The sequence below is a fragment of the Etheostoma cragini genome, chromosome 17, assembly GCF_013103735.1.
Source record: "Etheostoma cragini isolate CJK2018 chromosome 17, CSU_Ecrag_1.0, whole genome shotgun sequence".
Taxonomy (NCBI): domain Eukaryota; kingdom Metazoa; phylum Chordata; class Actinopteri; order Perciformes; family Percidae; genus Etheostoma; species Etheostoma cragini.
Genome location: NC_048423.1, coordinates 10,098,893 through 10,122,525, shown reverse-complemented (window position 1 = coordinate 10,122,525; position 23,633 = coordinate 10,098,893). Strand labels below are relative to the sequence as shown.

At 41.1% G+C, this 23,633-nt stretch overlaps 1 protein-coding gene across 3 annotated transcripts in view; it reads right to left on the bottom strand.

Moving 5' to 3' along the window:
* Nucleotides 1-23,633, bottom strand: part of lrmda (leucine rich melanocyte differentiation associated) — a 201,303-nt gene that overhangs the window by 66,762 nt on the left and 110,908 nt on the right. For 2 of the 3 annotated variants that reach the window (XR_004660176.1, XM_034898528.1), the window contains exons 3-4: nucleotides 4,837-4,960; nucleotides 3,292-3,434 (exon numbers count right to left, since the gene is read on the bottom strand). Coding sequence is in view for 2 of the 3 variants with exons in the window: in XM_034898528.1 (XP_034754419.1) it covers nucleotides 3,292-3,434; nucleotides 4,837-4,960 (267 nt within the window). In the remaining variant the exon portion in view is untranslated. Of the gene's footprint in view, nucleotides 1-3,291; nucleotides 3,435-4,833; nucleotides 4,961-23,633 lie in introns of all 3 variants that reach the window. The other variant, XM_034898529.1, reaches the window with a different exon arrangement.

Here is a 23,633-nt window from a genome sequence, read left to right as displayed (position 1 = left end):
AAAAGGACATGCATGCAGCACCTAAGTGGAGGGTGAGAAAGGACGGGGGATATGGGCACAGACAAGACCTGTGCGCAAAGAACTGTGACAAATTGATGATGGCGATGGCGATGGTGATGAGGGGAGATAGCAAAGCCCATGACAAGTTTTCAACACCTGAGGATTATAAGAAGGGGATGCAGGAATCACGTTTAGACTGACACGGAATGGGAAATATCTCCGTTCAAATTTAACAAAAACATCAGATATCATTTGAAAGAACACGTAACAAGTCAGAAATCTTATCTGCAAAAACATAAACAAATTATGAAAACTAAATATAGCAAATGGTCCTTAATAACTTCTATTGGGACTATTAGTATGGGGTAAAATGACCTTTTTCCACTGAGAGCACCAGGACTCAAAGACAAGAGGCCCTGTAAAGGACTTCGTTCAGGGTATTTCCATTTTAAAATGTGAAGATGCCCTTGGGAGACATGCAGTGAGGTTATTCTCCACAGGTGACCTAGCATCACAGGGTCAGAGCAGATGACAAAGCTCTGTCACCAGTGGAAATATTAATGATTCCAACCAACCAAAGAGGGAGGATAAGAGAGAAGGGTAGTGTAGGGGTATGCATTTTATGTATTTATTTGAGAAGTACATAGCAGTGGCTCTCAAACCTTTTCACATCAAGGACACCTAAACTGACACAAATTAGACCACGGACCCCCATTTAATAAGAATATAATATGTAAGTGTCTTTGCTATATTGAGACTGAAGCAGTATTTAATTTCCTGTCTAGTGTCCACGTTGTTTAAATAGCAAATGCACCTGTGCCCATCTTTGCACCCCTGGACAATGCTGCCCTACAGGGATGTGTGTTTTGACGGAATTCTTGGCATATTGCTATCTTGCGGCAGCAGAAAGTGATTGAGCCATTGACCAACAAAAACCTGGTTTAAAGTCAATAGACCATGATAGATCATTGGATTTTAACAGCGTATTAGTAAAATGTGCGTAGGCTCGTGCACAGCGTGCACACAATGTTTTGTTTACATAAACACACAGGGAAGTGCAGTGGCACACAAACATGCAAATATTAAAAATAGAAATATTACGGTGAAAATCCGCCATCATGATAGCAATGCACCAAGGTAAAAACGTGCCTGGCTTTTAAAGGGAATAGGAGACGACACTCTGATTGGTTTATTGCTACGCCCCAAACACACCTATGAATTAATGAAGACACTAAGTTCAACCCTTTTGTACCCTGCGCCCGGCACACAAACCCTTTTTTCTGCCAACTAGCAAAAGTGGATTTGGACATGCCGTGAATGCACCTGCGCCGTGCGCTTCACGCCATCCGCTTAGATTGTTAAAAATGGTCCCATCGTATTATTTAGGGATGAAATTATAGTGAAAAATAAATGATTCCCCTTTAGTGGGGAACCCCTGGAACCGCTTTAAGGAACCCTGAGGGTCCCCGGACCCCACTTTGAGAACCACTGGTCTATTGTGGTTATATAGTTGGGCAAGAGGACTTTCTGTGGGAGAAGTCCTTAAACTATAATGACTGGAAAAACTCACAGACATACAATTAAACACAAGTAAATATTAACGTATTTGTTGGAAACCAAATTCTCTATAATTAGCCAGTATTTAGCCTTTAAATTACAACTACACAGACAGACACATTTTATATTTGTTGTTCAGCTAACCTTCTCTGCACTGTGCAGTAAGGTTAAGTAAATTGTTAACCGGAATGACTTGATGTTAAGAAACTATGGGACCTATAAAATAAAGAGTTTTCTGACAATCATTGTACTTTATGTATTACATCTAGGGAAGATAAAAGCAAAAGAAGAATATTTATAGAGAAGGTGGGTAATTATTATGCAGATACATGAATGGCATTTAGAAAAAATGGTTGAGTGAACACAAAGTACAGCTGGTGGTTGAAGCACCTCCGGCACAAGCTCTCTGATCTGCCACAAAAGGAGATTGGACAAACTGATAACTTTCCTCAAGATAAGAAGTTAAAATGTCACATAAAACTATGTTAATCTTTATACAGAGTATCACAGAAATGGAAAGAAAAGACAGAGGTTGAGTTACATCTTTCGTCACAATATTTCACAGTTTCTCAAACAGACTGTTTTCTGAGGAGACAGTGTCCTATAAGCACACTGCCACATAATCAGGAACCATTGTGAACATATAACGTTAGTGCCTTGAACTCTTGTGTTATTGCAGTAATACAAATGGCCACTGCGAGTACGCATGGTCGGCTAGGAACAGGACAACATTTAACCTTCCCGCAGACTACACAATACTGAGTAAATGAGTACTATGTTTCTATGTCATTGCACTAATTGGGGCACCAATGCAATCCACCAGGGTATTTCACTTGAGAGACCAAGATCTCCCGAGGCATTGGGCTGGGTATTTATTGCCCAAGGCCAGTGCTGTCACGACCTGCATGCAGCCTAACCTTGTCAGACATGAAATCTGCATCACGCTCAAATTGATGTTTTACAATGTGACACATTATGAATATTACATTACAGGACCCTAGACGTTGTCAGTCAAAACAGAACAGCTTTCCTTACCAGCAAGATAAGCATGTGAGGAGAGAGGAAAGGCGAAGAAAGGGAGAAGGGGAGGGAAAGGGGGACAGGGGGAGAAAGGGAGACAAAAAAGAGAGAAGAAGTATTATTCAAGAAAGGCATGAGTGGTAAATGATTAATAGGCAACGCAGAGTCAGAAACAAGCACTTAGGGCTAAAACAGACAAAAGAGAGTATGCTTTTCGCCTTTTATCGCATTTCATGTAAAGGACCCTGCCAAATGGTGGTCATATTGCATGGCTTGAGGCCTAGCTTGATGTTTAATGCATAATCTGCTCTGGTAAGGCAGGGTAGTAAACACTCATTTGTGGTGGTGACTAGTCACACATGAAATCCATTTTGCAAACTGGAGTGTAGAGGGGCCAGTTGACAAAGCTTTTAGAGTGATGTGGTTGAATCCACAGTCTGCTTTGTAAAATGTAGGGGGCTGAATGTTAAAAAAAAGGAACATCTCCAAATCCATTACTTACAAAAAGCTATCACTCTGAATAGCTTAGCATCAAAACTGTCTGACTGAAAACACACACACACACACACACACACACACACACACACACACACACACACACACACACACACACACACAGACTATCTATTTATCTATCTATCTAGATATCTGAGTCAAAGTATTATCTGTTCATTATTTATGTGCAACATCGTCACAGTCCATGTAGTAACTGACCTGTATCTCTGGTAGTCATCCTCATCCTTATCCGGACTGACCAGCTGGTTGGGGCAGGCCTCATTTCCCAGCAGGCTTAGGTACTCCAGTGACGGGGTCACATCAGCCAAGTGTTCCAGCAGAGCCTCGATATCAGTCAGGTGTCAAAGGGCGGATGTCAAGGACCTAGCGCTGTTAATTACATTAGCATTTACTCCCTGCACAGCCCCTCCCAGGCCTGTCTGCACTAAAACATGTCACTGTCAAATTTACCGAGGTGCTCAAAGGGGCTAGTCACTGGCTTTGTGAGACTGGGCAGACAGAGGGCCAATTTAAGGTGCAGGCTTTGGCATATAGTAGTGATACAATTTGGCTGCTGCTCTCACTCCCTTTCTCTCGATCTCTTTCATTTCCTAGGTGGCCGGGTGCAGAACAGTGACAAAATGATGGATGCCCTGTGGTTCAAACAGTCCGTGCTTCCCAGAGCCGTGCTGTGGAAAACTTTTGCAAAACGTGGTAAAAACAAACAGCCCGTAAGCAGGCACATTCATCACTAATACATTCACTTGGAAAATTGAGCCCCAAAGTGTCAAACTACAACTGCACTAATGCAGTGCTCGAGCTTTAAAATGGCACTGTGCCACGACAGGATGTACATAATTGGCCTATTAGCATGTGCCGACCACTTCACAACCAAACTCAGCACACAGTCCCAGACGCACACTTCAAGGAGCCCCAGTTTTAATGTTGACTCTGGAAGTGTGTGTGTGTGCATGTATGTGGGAATGTGTGTGAGAGAGTGAACATCGTTACCCAGTAGGATCTGCATAACCAGAGGAAAACAGGACACATTGCTAAACCTGTTCTGAAGCTTCGAAGGGAAGTTCACACATTTTTGACTGATCATAAACAGCCTAGCAATGTGTCTACGTGTTGAATTTAGGGTGGCTGTGCGGAGCTCTGGTTTTTGCTGTTTACTTTGGGTGGCAAGTAGAACACACAGGGCTGTTATAATCAATGAGGGAAAATATGAGCATGTTCTTGTGCTCTTAGTGACAAATTAAACAACTGATTAATTTTATTTCAGCAAGTTAAAGCAAGTAATAAAGCATAAAGCAACTGATTCAAGTGTGAAAACCCTAATTTGATTCTCTATAATTTAAAATAACTGGTATCCCCAAACAGCAAATACATCACACTGGATAATGTCTTATTCTTAGGGTTTCAATTCAACACATATTGTATTCCCTGTGAAAATAAAATCACCCCTCTTATGTTGATTCTAAAATCTGATTCCACTAGAGGTCCCTGTGGTTCAAAAACTAGTCCTGTGTGGAGCTCTGTGACAGCCAAGTTCCTCCACTCTCTTTTTCAACACACAGTGCTCCCTGCAAAGGCACAACATTAACAACTGGTTCTCTGAGACAAAGGCAGGTTGTACAGACATATGAATGTAAACAAAATGCCCTGTTGATTCTGATACTGATCCCTGTGATATATGTCTGCAAAGTTGGCTGCAAATTAAAATGAGGAATAGACTGAGTGATTAGTTTGAAAGGATATTCGGTTCTTATTGAGTGTTAGGGTGTGAAGGTTGGGTAACCTGGGCAACCGGAGGTCGTTTCCAAGCAGATTGTTGTCGACGACCAGCTCTTCCAGCTCACTGAACATTTTGAGGCCCGCCAGTGACCTGCAATGATAAGGGAACAGGAAAACTGTTATGGCTCTAAATCTGGTCAGCCGTTATTGTGCAGAAATAAATATTTCAGCCTCCCTCTTTCATACACCGGGAGAGTATGGGTCTGGGCCTGTCAGGGAAGTGAATGACAAGAATTAGTGGTGCTGAGCTCCCCTGGCATGGTGAGGCATCCTTCAGCAGCTGGCAGGATGAGGGATGGGGGTCACTTGTGAGTAGCCAGGATTCAAAACAAAAGGCTTCAGAAATGCGGCGGGCAGGATGAATTTGTCAATGTCTTGTGCCTTGAGGCGCCCAGTTTCGCCTGACCCTAACCCTCCATTCCCAAGACAAATCACTCTGTCACAGTTCACCTTCACTCCCCAGACACAAATTTAACTTGTCATCCATCATTTTCACAGAGGAACCGGAATACACTCACAATCACAGATGGAATGGAAGGTAAACTTTTTTGCAACTCTACAGCAATAGGGGTTAGTGTTGGTATTTTAACATCAAAGGACTTTTCTTTTTTTGACAAATTGCAAAGAGGGTTGAAGGGTCCTCTCAACTCTTTCCCTCTCTGTCTCTTTCGCACACACATACACATTCACGCAAGCATAAAAATGATGGAGGGTGGTGTTAGGAGTGATGCTAGGGCTCTGCAAAGTTCAAGTCATGGAAGGTGCACAAAGGCAATGTGTGTGTTGTCTAATCCTTCACACTGTCAGCATGCCATGTTAAAGTGTCCTGGGTTACTTCATTTACATTTAAATCCGCCAGAACCTGACACATACTGACTGTATACCTCTTGAGAATTATTCCTTACAGTTCACCCAACAGGTACTTTTAATTTTTTTTAGCAGCTTTTTAATTATTGAATATTTCAGTGGATCTAATACTTATTTCCTCCAAGCTCGGAATTTTCTAAATTCTACATTATAATTATAGTATAGAATGTTTATAGTTTTAAAAGCAGAAAAAAACCCTTGACATTAGGTTACACAAATATAATTCTCATTGAAAAGTGTCACATCGCAACATGACAAATTGCAGCGTGAACTAGTGTCAATGGCTGCCATTATACACACCGACATATAGCTAGGTAAATATAACACCTTTATCATGACAATCTGCAAATGCATGGCAGAGACCAAGAAGCTGCGTAGGTGCCAAGCATAATGTCACATTCCCTACGGAAAAAGTAACAACATACTAAAAAAGAAAGGACGGAGTACTTGCAATATAATGCAGTGTACAAAAATACACCTGGATCTATTAAGATGCTGACATGTCCAACTAATTAGTCAGTAAGTAGCGATTCATTAGGCCTTTTAGTTAGTCAGACCAACTGTGTGCTCCATCTGCTGTATCTGGTTTGCTTTTACTGGCCAATCAGCTTGTATTCCACCTAGACGTAGTCCTTTGGCCCGGAGTGGACACACTGGCAGCAACTATGAACTACAAATTTTGACAAAATGTTGAAACTATCTCCGCAGGTAGAAAACAACACATAGGCAATTCATTGTAGACTTGCGAGTGAGGCTGACTGCGCAGCCTTATTTTAAAAGGCACCAACATTTTGCAAACATGCACACTTGATACCCACAAGTGTGATTATATAGATTAGATTTTCCATGATTTTAGCTGATAAATTATTTTTACAGGACTGTTTGCCCAAACAAACTCGAACTTGAACAAAATTCAAAAACAACCTTTTTTTTTCTCAGCATAGTTATATTGTTTGTATCAACAGGGAACTTGGTACAACATGCAATTTATCTGCAAATATATTCTTACTCAATGTGTAGTTCGGAACAAACCCTCTTGGATAAACATTATTGCATTTTCAGTTAACAGAGATTGCTACCAAACTATTGCCACTTGCAAGTGTGTGTGTGTGTGTGTGTGTGTGTGTGTGTGTGTGTGTGTGTTTGTGTGTGTTTGTGTGTATGAAGGGCTGCAGTCCTGTGGGTTATGTTATTAGCTGTTCGGTTAAAAGGAGCTGCATGGCACAGGAGGGAGCCTTATTAATTGTTGTTTTCATGTCACCACTGCTGCGTGCACTGGCTGATTTAATCAGTTAAATTCACAGCCAGGGGAGAGCCACTGAGTCCCATCCAGCATTAACTACAGTGCAGGGATTGAACTTCTAATACTCTCCAGCTTTCTGTATTCCCTCAGATTTCCATAGCTCGTTTCATTACTTTTTATAAGCTTTCTTGTTTTAATGAGTGGCTTGGAAAACTAACAAAGTTTAACCACTGCAGTAAAAGTCCTTCACTTCTTAACAAACGGGGAGCAACTTTGCTTTTAACAAAACCAATGAGCCTAATTGACTTGAGTCCCAATGCTGTAGACGTTTGGTAAATGGCAAAGAGGCATAATACACAACACACAGGATTTTACAGGAAATACATTTTCTTCTAATATTAACATTTTTAGATGTAATTCAAAAATGGTTTGATATTAGTGATAATAAATATATTTAGTAATGTATCTTGCATCTGCAATGGTCAATGCTACTACTACTATTACTACTACCTCTGCTACAATTTTGGCTTGTTTCATACATCTGCTTAAGTAATTTCACAGATAAAAACTGGCAGTCAATTATCTTTACAAATATTAATAGCTATGATAAAATAAGTAGGATATTTTACTAAAAACAATAAGAGAAATTCTTACAAATACTATATGAAAAATAATGTACTCTTGCATCATGTCATTGTACAAATGTAAATTATAATTCCTATAGTTACGTGTGATCAAATACGCTTTTATAAAGCTCTAACTAGCAGGAGAGAGGGACGGAGACAGAGACAGGCGGTAGCTCTAACGAGGTGAGGCAATGAATCCTCTCCTTGTTAAGATAATTATGATCAGCTTCATTGTCTGAGCTAATACTTCACCCTGGCTGTCTTCATACTTTGACTACCACTTAGCCTGTGTAAGCTCACCATCATACATCATATGGCCCTAAGTGTGTGTACTTTTGAGCTTACATACTGTATATAGTGCATGTATGTGTTGAAATTTCCATAACCTGCTAAGATCCTGTCTACTGAGCAAACAGAGTACATCCACTATATTTATTTATATATTTAGCTGGAGCAGAAACACAGCACAGGAAGCAGGGGAGGATGTGAGACACCAGACAAGGACACTGAAGAGGAGACACTGACCCAGAGAGATCAATACACTAATACTAATGCAGACATAGTGATTGATGAACCACTGCTGACAACAGAGGGAAGAAAACTCTTGACCATTATTGGCTGAAATGTCAGTCACTCCTGCCAATGGTGTGCGCTAGTGTCATGTCATATATCCTCAGGCAGCAGATGAAAAATAGAGAAGGGCAGCCTTGGCTCTTTTACATGTGTTGCACATTCTCCCTTCTTATGTCTGCTGCTTTTCAAACTGTTGCCTAGATGAATCACAGTTGGCAATTTGTAGAACTCTGAAGACAATAGGCCAAATGTGGAGTTTGTTTCAGCTGTATATTACAGAGCTGTAACGTAAAACAACCTTGGAAGTCTTCCACATTACTGAAATGTTGATAAAGATCACAGAGGCAACATCCCTGCAGCTAACACCAAAAACCGAAAAGTTCCTGAGTCTAATGTATATCAGAAAAGAACAAACACTTTGAAAAGCTGGAGAGCCCTCAGCTGCAGTCTACAGTTAAAGGGCTGAAGTCCTCTCAAGGGTGGGAGTGGTGCAGAAAAGCAAAGCACTGTTTTTCTAAATGGAGGGCCAAATCTGCAGAGTGACAGGCATAATGACATCCTGTTCAGAAGGCAACAGATAAATGTTTGATGAATTGACCAATACTGGGGCCATGATGGCCTTCATAGGTGCATAATGGACTATTCAGAGCACACTTCAGATTGCCTGCCAGGATAAGGTACTGTAATGAATGGGAAAAGGAACTGGACCTGGGAAAGCCAGTATGTGGACTGGCTTTAATAAACTTAATAAGAAAGGTGAATAGAGGAGGGCAGGAGAACTATTCTGCCTGAAATAGTCAAGAAATTTTTCGGATGGTTGTTGCCACTCTGTACATAGGAACATTTATTTCAATCTTAATCAGTAATTCAGAAAATAAGCTACATTCCTCTATCTACCATGTATTTGTTCCCAGATCAGCATCTTTTTGTCTTAAAACAATCAAAGTAATTATCTGACAGTTTCCAATAGAAATATACTTATTTTCAGAAGTCTAAATATTACAATACAACTGGATCCATGTGCATATTTACGTCATTTACTAACACAAAAAAACAAAATGCAGTGAGAAGTAAATGTATTTCACCCAGTGTTTTGATATTTTAGAGTTTATCAAATACAAATATGAAAATGTTACATATGATACTAAAGGACTTGATAGAACTGATGTTGTTGTAGTGTAAAAGAGTGGTGGTGAGTGTGAAAGGATAGTTATTCAGCTTTGTGAAAGCAAAACAATTGAGGATAACATATATATCCTATTATTACACAAATTCTACATTAGTTCAACACAGCTATATTTCATTGCTATAACCCAGAACACAAAACACAAATAAACATTGAAAAAATACCAAAACACAGCATCAAAACGTTATCAAGATTAGCTCGTGGTAAATGAGATGACATTATCTGTGAAGCAAATTAATGCCCCGCAACCCCTCAACATCCCTCCTACCACCTCCACTTAGAGCTGATCAGGTCTCTCCCAGCACTCTTCCTTCCAGCTACAGTTTATGGCCTATATGCGGCTCTGTACATGCATCTCTGATGGCAAGGGTGAATTAGACTGTCATTATCTGTCTCTATCTCCCCAACAGCTCTCCCTTTCCCACCCCCTATCTCACTTGCATGTAGACATTCACTGCTTAGTGTGGCACTCCTCTCTCTGTGTTGCCAGGCCTCAGGTGGCAGTCATTTAAAGATCACAGGTCCAGGACCCACATAGCCCTCCCTCAATGCATGTCAATTCACACATGAGAAGGGGATTACACGTCTCCAACTAGGCAGCTGCAAATTACTATTAATGGCAATGAAAATCATTAGAGTACGTTTGGCGCCGCCAGCAAATCTCTTCTTTATGTGGGTTTACTCTTAATCTGTTTTGAATATTGCGCTATGCTTGCTCCCGATAGCCTACAAAGCTGTCAATTGGAGGTGGTGTGTCAGATTGAACTTTACACAGGGTTGCATCATTTGCAAAACAAAAATAAATCTTTTTCGAGAGCATAAACAAATTTAAGCAAGAAGAAATCTGTGAAATATAATTAGCAAAGTTCTTTGTTGATGAAGCAGTTAAATATCAGCACTAATCATGACTTCATACTACTTGATGTTATTACACGAGAAATGCAGACTAACTTGTCAAAAATGTCTACACCATAGCGCGTCCGTCGAACAGTTAAAGATAGCTTTGGTGTGTTTGAATGATAATACCACTGTGGATCCTGCAGTGTCTGAATTATAGACTACCCCTGTGGATATGTCCTGCTGAGAGTGTGAGGTTAATATTCTCTCTCAATGTCATTAGCGCTTACAGAGGGGCTGAGATCACTGTGAATAGGACAGGGACTAGTCTATATCCTTGATGTTCCACTTCCGGAATTCCTCCGTTGCCGACTAAAATTCTGCCAGATTTCACTCATTTTGGCCGGTTTTCCGTTGCCTTAGAATTCCTTTGTGTTGATATTTAGAACTCCGGTGGATTTATGAGGACTATGGTTAACATCTCCTCAGATCTCTGCAGGATAAATCCAGACAGCTTGCTGGACTATCTGTTCAATTTAAGATTTCTGTTGCACAACTAAAACAACTTTTAAAACGTACACGTTGCTCCAAAACAAGTATTTTGCAGCAGCTTTTCCTCCCATTCCCAAATGATGTGTGAACTTGCCAGACGCCCCTCCGCAGCGCCACGGTGGAGGAAGGTCTGGCAAAGCGAGACTAGACAGGGACTGATCCTGTCAATTCACTCACACTCACACACACACACACACACACAGAGCCAGGGCCAAACAAAATCAAAGCTACTGTACTGAGGTCAGCATCACCTGGCCTCATGCTTCTTCTTGCATCTCCAATCCCTGTCTGATTAATGACCATGGATCAACCCTGGCCAAGGGATAAGGACTTGACAGACATTCCTGTCAGGTCCAAACTCATAAGCCTTGCTTGACCCCAGTTTTGCCTGGGATGAAGTCTAAGCTCCAACAATGACCTGATTGAGAGGTAGGCGAGAGTTGCGCCTTTCCCAGTGAAAAAAGAAATGAAGAGATCACTGCAGAAAAGTCTCTTCTAAAGTTTCAGCAAGTGAGGTTTGTGACATGGCCAGAGAGAATGGCAGTTTCCCATGTACAACACTAAATTGTACACTGGGAAATACATCATTAGACAAGGGATGCCTGGACTGTGCTCACAGTATGGCCATGCGTCTTGTGAATGTTTGTATTGAAAGATTAGTTGTCTATCCACATGACAAACACCCTCCTCTCTCAGTGAGCAGGAGCTGAAAATCAATTCACTGATGGCATCTTGGTCAGTGAGGAGATCAATGCAGCACAAACAAGCTCTCATGCAGGCTACACAGCCTCACTTTACGTGTATATAATACTACGACATTATAGTGACAGGGTCAATCAGCCACGGTCTATTGCTATATATACACTCCACATTAAACAATGTTTTCATATATAAATAATGCACAAATATAAAATATACAGAAAATCTAACTAGAAATGAACCTGTGTACTCTTGCAATAAAATAAAGGAACCATTAAATAATCTATGTTGCGATCTGTGAGGAAGAATCCCTCAGTGGCCTGTCTGCCTGTACGCTCTGTCATTACAGTGTTCAGGCTCAGTGCTTGTCAACGTTTCCCTGAGAGGGGGAGCCATCCCGCATTACGTTTGAGTGAGTTCAACTGTCAACTGCCAGCCATTTGTATGCCTCAGCATCCACCTAATAGCAAATAATCACTACCCCGCGCTCTCTTCATGGCAAATGATCGATGTTGTCTTGAAGTCTGATGGATGACCCTGCCACAGTGATGTCCAGGCATGCATTAAAAAAAACACCTCTATGAAATGCCTGTCAGTCTGATGAAGCGGTGCACACAAAATCACAGGCGTGTACACATGCTGACACGGAGGAATGCATGCACACAGATAAAGGAGACAATTATCAAAGTGAGGGAAAGCCATGATTCAATTAAACCATAAAGTTAGTTAATTTCTTTATATTAGTGGAAAATTTTCTAATGTGACGGGACCTGTGGTGTGATCGGTAGAGAGCATTACTAGAGGTAGACTGCACAAGTACCACCTGGGACGCTTCGCTTCCTCCTCTCACCCTTTCTCCCTCCTTCCCTCTCTCTAACACTCAAACAGCTCCCTATTACCCCACAGTGTTCAGATTAAAATGCACAGCACCACAATCTTTGATCTCCCACTTGCTGACACAAATCCTTTCAAGCCTCAACATTTTCCTGCAAAGGTAATTAGTGCTAATTAAAAAGTTTCGAAAGCAGTCTATGGCGCGCCCTCAGTCAGATCACCCCCCCCCCCCCCCCCCCCCCCCCCCCCCCCCCCTCTGCAGGTCCTGCGGATGCATGTGTCAGCTGTGCTCCTGCCTCTTTTCTGCAAAGGATCCCATAACTAGACGACAACAGTCAGCCTAGAACGTTTGTCGAAACAGGATGAAATCTGGAAGCTCAGTAAGGGGTCTAACTAGTGGTTCTTCCCCCCTGACAAACCTGTGCTCTGCAGGAGAACATGTAATGACACACGTAACAAATACAAATCCCACAAATAGAACAGGCGTAGTCTTTAATTGGGATACCCTAGCTGAGGGGGGGCTTGTTAACATGGAGTAATTAACTTGATAAGAGATTCAATTTGCTGAAAATATCATTGCAGAGAAACATATGATTTAGTTTGAACCCCAATTTGCATAACGATAACAAATACAAGGACTCCGAATTCTTTTGGCATAATGAATAAACACATGCGTAATTAAAGAACTTCCTGTTTGTTGTGATTACAATGATTTGAGATAAAGATACAACTTGGGCATTCTAACAGTGCTATCATTCATTCACCGGTCTGCCTTATTGCTTTCATCAAGCCATTATTATGATATAATTAGCTGCCGCTCTAGCATATTATTAAAGTGGCTTGCTGAGTGTCAGGTACAGAGGCATCTCAGAAATGGCACACAAAAAAAAGCAATATCGTTCCACAATGTTTCAAAAAGATAATTACATAATCTCAGCATGAAGAGCAAACAGAAAAGTGATAATTAGACAAGTATTCCTGCCAATTAAAATATCAAGCCTTGTATTCCCTCCCCCCCTCGTCTGAGTTAGAGTTTGCGGCACTACCATGTACAACATAATTATAGAATATTGCTCATGTAAAATCATCATAGAGAATGAATATAACTCTACTAATGTATCAATATTGTCATATCATATATGTTTTCAGTTCAGCTTGCTTATCCATTGAAGGCCTTCTGAGGCCTTCCAAATCTGGTAACATCACGAGGACCTTGAGATTTTCCAAGATGACAATAACCAGGAGTGTGCTTTGGCTTTAACATGTTTATTAATATGATTAATGATTGACATGTAAGTGTGCCAACAAGAAAAAAACTGATAAACAACAAAGTTATTGATTTGACCTTTGGGATAGTTCCTTCGTTTGTCGCTGTTGTTTTTCCCTTGTCTTACACCTCAAAAGGAGATAATAGAACATGTCATCGCACAAGGCAGTTGGAAATTGAATGCCATCATTTTAATTTAAATGTTACATTCTCTGTGACAACTCTGTCAATGCATAATTGGCACCGAATCCCAGTTTGGATGTACATATTTATCATTCAGCGTGAGCCACTCAAAGACACAGACAGATATTCTACTTTGATGGGATGACAGCAGATGTGGATAAAAATAGAACTGCAAATCAACAGTCACACTGTCAGTTAAGCTTTTTGTCACAAACTTGCACATAAACATGCATGATTAAAAACAGCAAGCGAGCTGTAGGCAGGAATCAGTGTTCTTGCTCCAGAAGAATGTAAATAGGCTTATTTGATCCAAACAAAAACAATTCAGAAGACAGACTTAGAGGAAAACCATAGTAAAGGATGGACATTTATTGGGGAAACACCCTATACATTGTGACAAAATTCACAATGGCAAAGTGTAATTGCAGAATATCTGAACGTAAGTTAAACATTTTCTAAAAGTTACTTTCATGTAGTATGCACCAGTCACAATGCAAAAAGCAAGCAGGACATTCATTTTATCAATTCATAAAGATAGAAACACAACTTTGGAGATGAGACGACCTTGCAGCAGTAGCAGCTCGGTTTACTGAGGATGGCCTTTCTGTCTCTGTAGTTCCCTGACAAGACAGCTTAAAGGGAGGTATGTGATCAGCCCAGCGTAAACCACGGCAGCAGTGGAGCTCCCTGAGAATAAAAAAAAAGAATAAATCCCTCCCACTCTCTCTCACTTTCTCTCCTCCTAGCCTCTCTCCGTGTCTTACCGCTGGCCCATTACCTTTACAGAGTGAGGCTCATTAAAGAAGGCAAGTTGAGTCAAATCTTTCTGTAATTCAGCGGAGGTGAATTGCTGTCAACATCATTAACCGTCATTTCTCCAACTCACTTCAGTACTTATGAAGTGTTCTTTATTGTGTAATGATCCAAATCTCTTCTCTAAATCGGCCCTCTTCAAAGGCCCTGGAGTACATACCACCCATGCTGCCGCCTGACATGCTAAAGGGACAGATTAAACGTGGCTCCATCGTTACATTCCTCGTTGCTCTTAAACAGATCCAGCATTTCATCCCGTGCCTCAGCTAGCAGGGAGCGTTCCTCAGAAGGCACAGAGAGGAAGAGGGATCAGCAGACCAAAAGATTTCATAGATGTGGACAGAGGTATATGCTTTTCAAACATGGCTGTCTTACCTAAGTAGGGCCTTATACCACTCGTTTTTAATATGTTTGCTGCATCCAAAGACCAACGTTTTGCCAATAACCCTCTGCCCTCCCTTTCTGTTTTTTTTTTAATACTGTTTACCGATAGTTCATTGATCTCATAGGGCCATTGGTCAGGCTGGCTCCATGGCTAATTACAGTGAGAGCTGCCCTGCTTGTCATGCTAGTGGCATGTCCTCTGAGTCCTGTCTTAAGAGAAGCCTCCTTTGTGCCTCCGCCATTGTGTGTCCCCTAGTGCTCAGGATCATGCTATGAGATGTCCTCCAGGCCTTGTGTTGGGGAATGCTTCTTTTGTGTAAGCACCATTGTGTGTCCCCAGTGCTGAACCCCCTGCTAGGTAGGAACACAGACAAAGTGCAGCAGGGGGATGCTTCTCAGGGCTCTAAGACCTACAGTAAATCTTCAAACAATTTCGACAAACAAAAACGGCTGCTGTGCTACGGTGAGAGTAGACAAGGAAAAGCAGATGAATAAGCAACATCAATTACTGGGGCTTTGACCTGCAAGCCCCCACACCATGGCACACATTTCACACCAAATCGCCCCAGATTGAAGTTGACACTGCTGGAGTGGAAACACTGACCTCTCACAAGGCTAGCGCTTCAAACTTCAGAGTAGAGAAAGACACAGGGGACTGATAAACTACATAGACCAAGGCTAACGTGGAAGGGAGACAAGGAGGAGGGGTATGAATAAAAATAACAAAAAAACACACGCATAATGGGTCCTAGTTTGTTTCAAAGTGAGACAAAATGGCTCAATTTGAGCACTTAGGCCATTGAATTGGGCCAGCTGAGGTACAAGAGGAACATGCGAGAAGACAACCGCATCAGGCCACTGATAAGGAGCCTATAAGAGGAACAAAGCCAGATGTCCAACAGGCTTACCAGTGAACCTGAGTGGGACTGGACCCTCTTTAAAGCTTGTTTTAGCCTCCCAGCTTCACCCCCAAAAAGTGGCGCTTCCCCTTAAACCTTTTTACTCAGGCACATAAAGCCTCCCTTTACTTTGTAAGCTTGGACAAAGGCAAAATAAACATATGGGTCACATTTGTTCAACACATAGTACACTGCTTTAATAAAAGGTTCCTCACAAACCCTTTTCAAGAAAAGAGAAAGTGTTACTTCTCACTTTCCGATGGTGCACTTTAAAAAAGAAACTATTTTCATTATTCCTATGATTGAAAACCCAAGAAAAAGAGTGTCTCCAAAGGTGAGAAAAGATCACACAATGCTAACACAGTTTGTCAATACAGTGTTAATTAATCTAATAACAAAGCTCTGAAATCATTCCCCATTCCATCCAGAAGACATGTACTCTAGCAGTAGCATGGCAGCACATTTACACATTTGGGGGCATCAGGCCCTGGATAGAGACAGTCCAAACAATCTCCCAATTAGCCAGGGAGAAAGCAGAATATATGTCTTAAGTTCACAATTCACGCGTGAAACTTAATAGCATGGCATGGCACGGCATTCAAAAACAGAGCATGGCTTTTTATAGCCACATGTGAAAATGAAACAAAAAAGAACAGAAAAAGAAACAACTAAGAAAAAGGGGCTTGTTTTGTTACTGGAAAAAAAAAAAGTTTCATTCTTTTTGATGGTGGATTTAATTGACATGATAAATGTGATAGAAACCCTGTGGTAATAAAAAACATAAAAGGTAACAGATCTAACATTTCTAAAAAGACAGGAAAGAGCACAGACCAGCATCCGTTATTAGGATGCAAGTGGGAACAATAACATAAATGAGCTTGAAACCGGTTATTTACGGTATATACGTCCATATGAAAACAGCTTTACCATATTATTTTGGGATTTAATTATCGAACCAAATGGAAAATAGGCAGAACTCAAAGGTTGAAATGTACGTTATTATAACTCTTGATCATTCTCCAGTTTAAGATGAACATTATGGCGATAATTAGGAAATATAATGAAAGCCTAAAATCAATTTTGTCTCCATGAAACCATGACACATTGACAGACAGACAAGGCGGGCTGTCAGGCGGCGCAAAGCATTATTCACAATGAATCAAAACCTAACATTATCACAAACTATTTAACCCATCTAAAAGCTCCACAAGCTCAAGAAATACATATAGGACTTAAGTGTGGCCACCTGTTTCAAACAATGGAGCTATTCGCATCTTTCCCCTCGATCACAGACACTCAAACAGAATGATAATGGAGCCTACGCCAGTCAGTCAGTCAGCCGTTGTTGCAAATGGAAATCCAAAGAAAGGTGGAGATGGGAATCATTTTATCTAGTTGACACACATTACAACGGAGAATTTCAAAAGAGTAAGATGGAAGCTCTCAGGTCAATTATGGTGTCAAGGCTGTCAGCTTGCAGTGAAATATATACCTTTGAAGAACACTTTACTCAAGGGATGGGGTAAAAAGGATGGGAAGATGTACTGTTTAACCCAGAGACCATATACGAATATCAGAGATGATGGAGTAAAACGTGGCATGATAATGGACCATTTTCACTGAGCACACTTTGTCAAGAGGGGCAGACTACACTCACTATCAAGGATTCTTCTCAAAGCTCATTAACAACATCAGCTGAAACGATGTACTTAAATCACGACGTGATTAAAAGTCATATAGATAGTGGGGTAAGGTGATATGTAATGTGTATTTTAGGTTACACTGTAGTTCAACCAGACACCATTTTGCTTGCTAAATAAGCAAACTAAACCTTTGAAAACCCCAGTTAAATGAAGGAATTTCAAACACACACACACACACACACACACACACACACACACACACACACACACCCCCCTTTGTGTTTCCTTAGTCCCCGTTTTTATTCTAGCCTCCAAATGTAAATGTCCTCACCCTCTGTTCAAAATATAAAATACTAACCTTGAGACAGTGAATGACATAGGGAATTATGGGTAATTGTAGTGTCAGAAAGGGAGACAGCTGTATGATGAGATTCTGTGTCATTTAGACAATCAGAAACTTAAGAGGCAGTGTGACACATTTCTCCTCCTCCATCTGACAGGGCTCCTGACAAGGCTGGTGATAATTTCCAGGAGAGAGAAAAAAGAGAGAGAAAAGAGTGAGTGGAGAGAGCACAAATGAAAATGGAAGTCACAGAAAGAAAGGTGTGATTTCTCTTCTTCCATATGCAGCGTGGGCCAAGTGATAGCCTGTGTGCTGCATTCATTGCTGGAATCAAGACGAAATATCCCCTCACATGTCAACCTGCCATCAAGATAAGAGGTGTCTGAAGCTCTGTATAAGATTAATACTTCCCAGCTAGAAATGACACGGATGTGAAAGGGGAACTTTTGATCTCTGTGTGGTGAAGCCACTTCAGCAACAGTACAGACTTGCCACCAAAGATACATTCTTCACACAGAGGTCAGACATGTGCATGGACAAGCACTGATACAACAAAACATATTTCATATTATATCTAAACCACAAATGGAGAATAACAACACCAGGTGCAGTTGTCAGTTTATACATGTTCACTCAGGCCATAACAAATAGAAGCTAAACGAAAGGATGAAGAGCATGTCAAAATTATGAAAAAGCAACATTGTCTGCTTTGTCACATTTCAAAAAGTGGTGACATGTAATGACTGTTATTTGTAGAAATAGCCTTCATTATCATCAGTGAGGGCCCTTCCATTTTAAGCGCAAGCTCAACAACCTTTTAATGGAAATACACTATGATATTGTAGTCTTGTGTAAGAGGTATTTCTTGTTTTACAGAATTGCACAATATAGATTAGAAAGGAGATATTAAGTTAGTGCACTCTATTTATTTAAATATTAAATAGGAAGAAAATTGTATTTTTACATTCATCCATGTGTATGGTTGATGTCTCATTAGGTCATTTTTTAAATTTTTATTTAATTCTTTAAATTTTTAATATGTTTATTAGTCCCCTATGGGGAAATTCCAATTTACACTCTGCGTACACACATTGTTAGTAATCACACACAGTCCTAAACTACACACACACACATGCTCAGGATCTATACAATGGTAAAGCAGTTGGAGATGTTCAAGCTAAGTAAAACTGTTGCTTGCTGATGCTAATACATTTTGATTTCCATTCTAAAATAGCCTTGCTAATTGTTTGTTAGGCTCCAGTACCACAAGCAATTAGAACAACTATATCTCAAAACAGAAAACAAAAAAACGTAGACAAGGAACTTTATACCCCATGCCAATATCTTTGTTGAATTCTAATACATTAGTTTCTGTGTAAAGTAAAACAGCAGCAATCCCAATGTAAAACAATGGCAAAAGAAGGAATACTAAGAAACACTAAACACACAAACAGAAAGATACGCAAAATTCTGAACATGATTCAACTAGAAGCTATTAGTGGGATGATGAACTACGAGAGGTTAAGCAGAGTTAAGTAGTCTATTCACACTTAGTAGCTATGTTTAGTTTGCAAGGATTTCTGTTTCGTAGTTGTTGTCGTAGGTGGACTTTTAAATCCCTGGTTAAGATTCCGGACTTAAGTCTGATTTATTCATCTTCATCCGGTGTTGCAGAGGCTACATGAGGTAGCTCCATAGCTCCCCCAGAGATACAGTAATTACATTTACAGTAGCTAGTGCAGTGACCTGTGTGCGTGCCTGGTCGGAATGGGCCGATTGCTTGGTTTCCAGTATTTGTTTTCCCACAACTTTATTGTGTACATTCACATAAACATGTAACACAAAATGCAGTCATAACACTCGGTCTCCAGTTTTGCTTCTTGCGGCGTTGTCAGGTGCTTTGCCCGTTCAAAGCGTTCTCAAGAACAACTAATTTGATGGTCATTGGTAACCGCGTTTCTACCTTACCAGACAAAGTACTTTACAATTTGCTTCTCATTCACCCATTCACATCCACACAGATGGTGGCGGAGCCGCCATTCGTGGTGCTGGCCCACTACATGAAGCAGCCTTAGGCTCGCTGCTGCTCCTCAGTCAGAAGTGACAGGGAGAGGTGACTGTTGCGACCACAGAGAGAGAGAGACCTCACTCTCTCAGGACAATACTGGCGTCCCTCATCTACAGAAACTTGCTAGATTTGTTGCTAGTCGCTGTTATGAACCCGCCAACGCTTTTGTACAAAGGCTTGTAGGCTCTTGGTTGGTGGCAGAGCCGGTGAATCGCAATCAGCCATCTAGGGATGCTCTGCGTCCCTACTGGGCATGCGGGAGACGCACACACGCACAGAGGTTCCTCAATTTTTAGTTAGATTACACATACTATGAGAGGAGTATCAGAGGTATTAGTAGTATGCAGGTACATTTTGATAGCAATGCAACTTCCAGTCCAAACGTTCCAATCTTTGCTCTATACAAACATGTCAAAGAAAGACTAAACTTCATTCCTTCAGATGCATAATGAATGCACAACATGGACTGATAGTGTACGGCATATTCATCTACTCTAGCAGTGGTGCTATGACAATAGGGGTTGCATAACAGGTTACATCCTACGCTAAACTATAAATCAGTTCCTACGCCAAAGGCATCAACAGAGAGAGACCTGCCAAAACACCCCACCAAACTATATAGTACATTTGGCTTTACTTTGATGCATGGGTCACTCTTTACCTTCAGATGGCCTCAGTAGCTTTCCATGCAAATATATATTCCATCTTCGTTGCACAGATAGATAGACCCAATCACCCAACCACAGGCAGTACCCTAAAGTGAGCTGATGCATGCATTTTTTTGCATTGTGCAAAGCATGAGAGGCTAAATTTGGGGTCATCTTAATTTATTTCCATTGTATTAGAAATTGACCAACTATTCAGGACACACTGGTAGACTCACTTCTTCAACATGTATGTGGTAGACTGTTGTATCAAACCAAGGTGGAGAGGAATAACTAGTCAGAGGGTATAAAATGTACATTGACAGTTTAACAAGAACAAAATACTTGTATTGCAAGAAGTTACTCTATGAATGCAATCACACATTATACAGTGAATAACTAAAACAAAATAATTTTAGAAAGAAAAAAAAAGACACCATTGCATACAATATTGGATATAACTGTCGGAATGAGCCCAGACCCTTCATTTTATGAAGGCAAACATGCTGGTTAAAGAGGACCTGTATTTTAAAACCTGTTAAATAAATATAAGCATTTATATCTAAGTTGTTGACATGCAATAGCTCTTACAATGGCATTGATCAAATTCAGCATACTATTGCAGTATTAGAAGACCATTTTGACAACATGATTAACCAAGAAGCATTAGTGGCTGGTGCCCTTCAATGTTACAATCATCATTGTTATTAAAATGATCAAAGTATCTTTAAAAAGTAGACTATAAGGTCAACTTCACTGTGAAACCCCAAATGTCTAAACCCCAGCACAAAGTACTGCAGTGGAGAGAAGACAGATAGTTCAGAGAACGAGAGAGTCCTTTCTGTTCTCCCTGTTTCATTCCCTCCTATTTTCTCTCCCCTCTGTTCTGCAGTTGTGTGTCCTGACCTTGCAGCTTCTATGGCCCATCCATCTTGGGCTGCTTAGCCATTTCGCTGGCTTCATACTGCGCAGATTAACACAATTCATCACCACAATCATCCTCCATTCATCACCCTTTCCAATGAATGTTTTGACATCCAGTTAATTTTCTGCTGATGATTTATCAAATTATAATTACCATGCTCTGAAGGGCTCATTTATTATGTTGATACATGATAATGATGCCAAAGTGGATTGAATTTTAAGTAAGTTCTCCCTGCGATTATAACATATGCGTTATTGTGAATAATGCTTTGCGATTTGATTCTTTACAGCCTGGAAATTCCTGAGACAGTCCTAATGTTGCAAAACCAATGCAAAAAAGGAGACTAAGTCAGAGTGTTAATTCATTTTTTTACAGAACAAATTGTTTGGCTGCGGTGCAGCTAGCATGAAAAAGTTCAATTAGATTCAGCGCTCCCATCTTGGATGCTCAGTAATTAAAGAGTGCACTAATTCAATCAGGGGGTAGGACTGAGGCAGAGGGAGTTAGGCTGTTTCTTAATAGGTTATAGGTTATTTCTCACATACTGCCCTCATAGGCACTTCATTAGCCTTCTGCTTTACAATTCACTCAGCTTTTCGGCCTCATGATTATCCAGGTTTATTAAAATCCAATGGCTGCCTATCTGTTTCTATTACTGAGAAGCTGGCCAGCCTAATGCACTGGGTCACTGTTAAGCGCAAACACACCAACTGCTGTTTATGAGCAGTTAAAGAGGAATAGTAATGGCTATTGAACATTTGTTTTTTCCAGTATTAATAAAACAGTGGTGGGAGCACAACTAAGCAAGTTTGACCTTAGAGAAGCTCAAACACATATGCAGTTGGCCTCAGAAATAACCTTTCTCCAAATGATAGATGATTAAATCTTTTCAACAGAGTACTGAATTTAACAAGGCAAAATTGGATTTTATTTTTTCCAGTTTTTTTCCTCCATTTTATCACTGTAACTGTTTATTTTTTACAAGTTTTTCACAGGCGCTGGCATTTGATCCTTCGACCCATGCTTTAGAGACCAAGCTAAATCACTCTTCAAAAGATGGAGGCATTTTGTAGAGAGCTGCAGTGCATTCTGGGGGCACAGGCAACCAGCTCAGGGAGATGAGGGCTTAGGAGGTGTTAAAGGTTATTGAATGGTGGAGAATTCTCCTGGCGGCAGAAGCATTGTTTACAGCTATCTATTTTTTTTTTTACTCTTTGCCCTTGGGCTGCGGCCCATAAACAGAGCTGCTATCCCCCACACCCCGGCTAGTGGAGAGTGCAGAGCATAATTGTGAGTCCCCCTTGGATGTCCCAAAAGTGAAAGATGTGTCTGGTAAGTGAGAGAGGTCAAACACGAGCATGGATATTTATTACATGCACTGCAACCAGATGGAGGCGGCCCATCCATCAAGCAGAGCTGTCACGCTGGTCACAAACGTTTCCCATAAAGACACCCCCCCCCCCACACACACACACTACCACCACCTCGCTGCCTCTCGCCCTTCCTCTGTGAAAGCAGGAGGTCCATCCGCATGGGAGAAAAGAGAGACAACAGAGTGTGAAAGAGCAAGAAGACTTGTTTTGCACAGTTATAAACTTTAAGACTGGCGCAACCACCATCCCTAGTTTGACAGCATTTCCATGACTCCATTGGCCTCACCATTTTTCTCTCATTAGTGATTTCTCTTGCTTGCTCTGATCTGGACCCTGCCTGTTTTTAGCAATAACTTTTATCAATACTGCAGTGACCCGACGGGTGGACGGTCAGATAGGGCGGAACAGAAAGGCATGCAGCCAGGCAGCTTAGGGAGATATTAAAGGAGTAGAAGTGGGAGCAGTGGAAGGGCGTTTCTGACACTTGCTCCCTCATTCATCAGGCCCTCCTAGGCCCATCGGTGACAATGAAAAGATTTCACAATACAGCCGCGGCAGAAACTCATTCTGGCCCTCATCCATCATGTTCAGCCCGCTAGCCGTTCCACTGACCTAATCTGTGATGCCTCGCTGCCTGCACCCCGTTCCTTAAAGGCAGACTTCATTACTGTGAGAGAAAGCAGGAGATAGAGGCCAGGGGCAAAGGGTTTGGAGAAGAGGGCCGTAGTAGTTAGATACACACAGAGACTTAAGGCACATAAAACACTGAGACAGCCAACTGTCACAAACACCCACTTCCTACAGC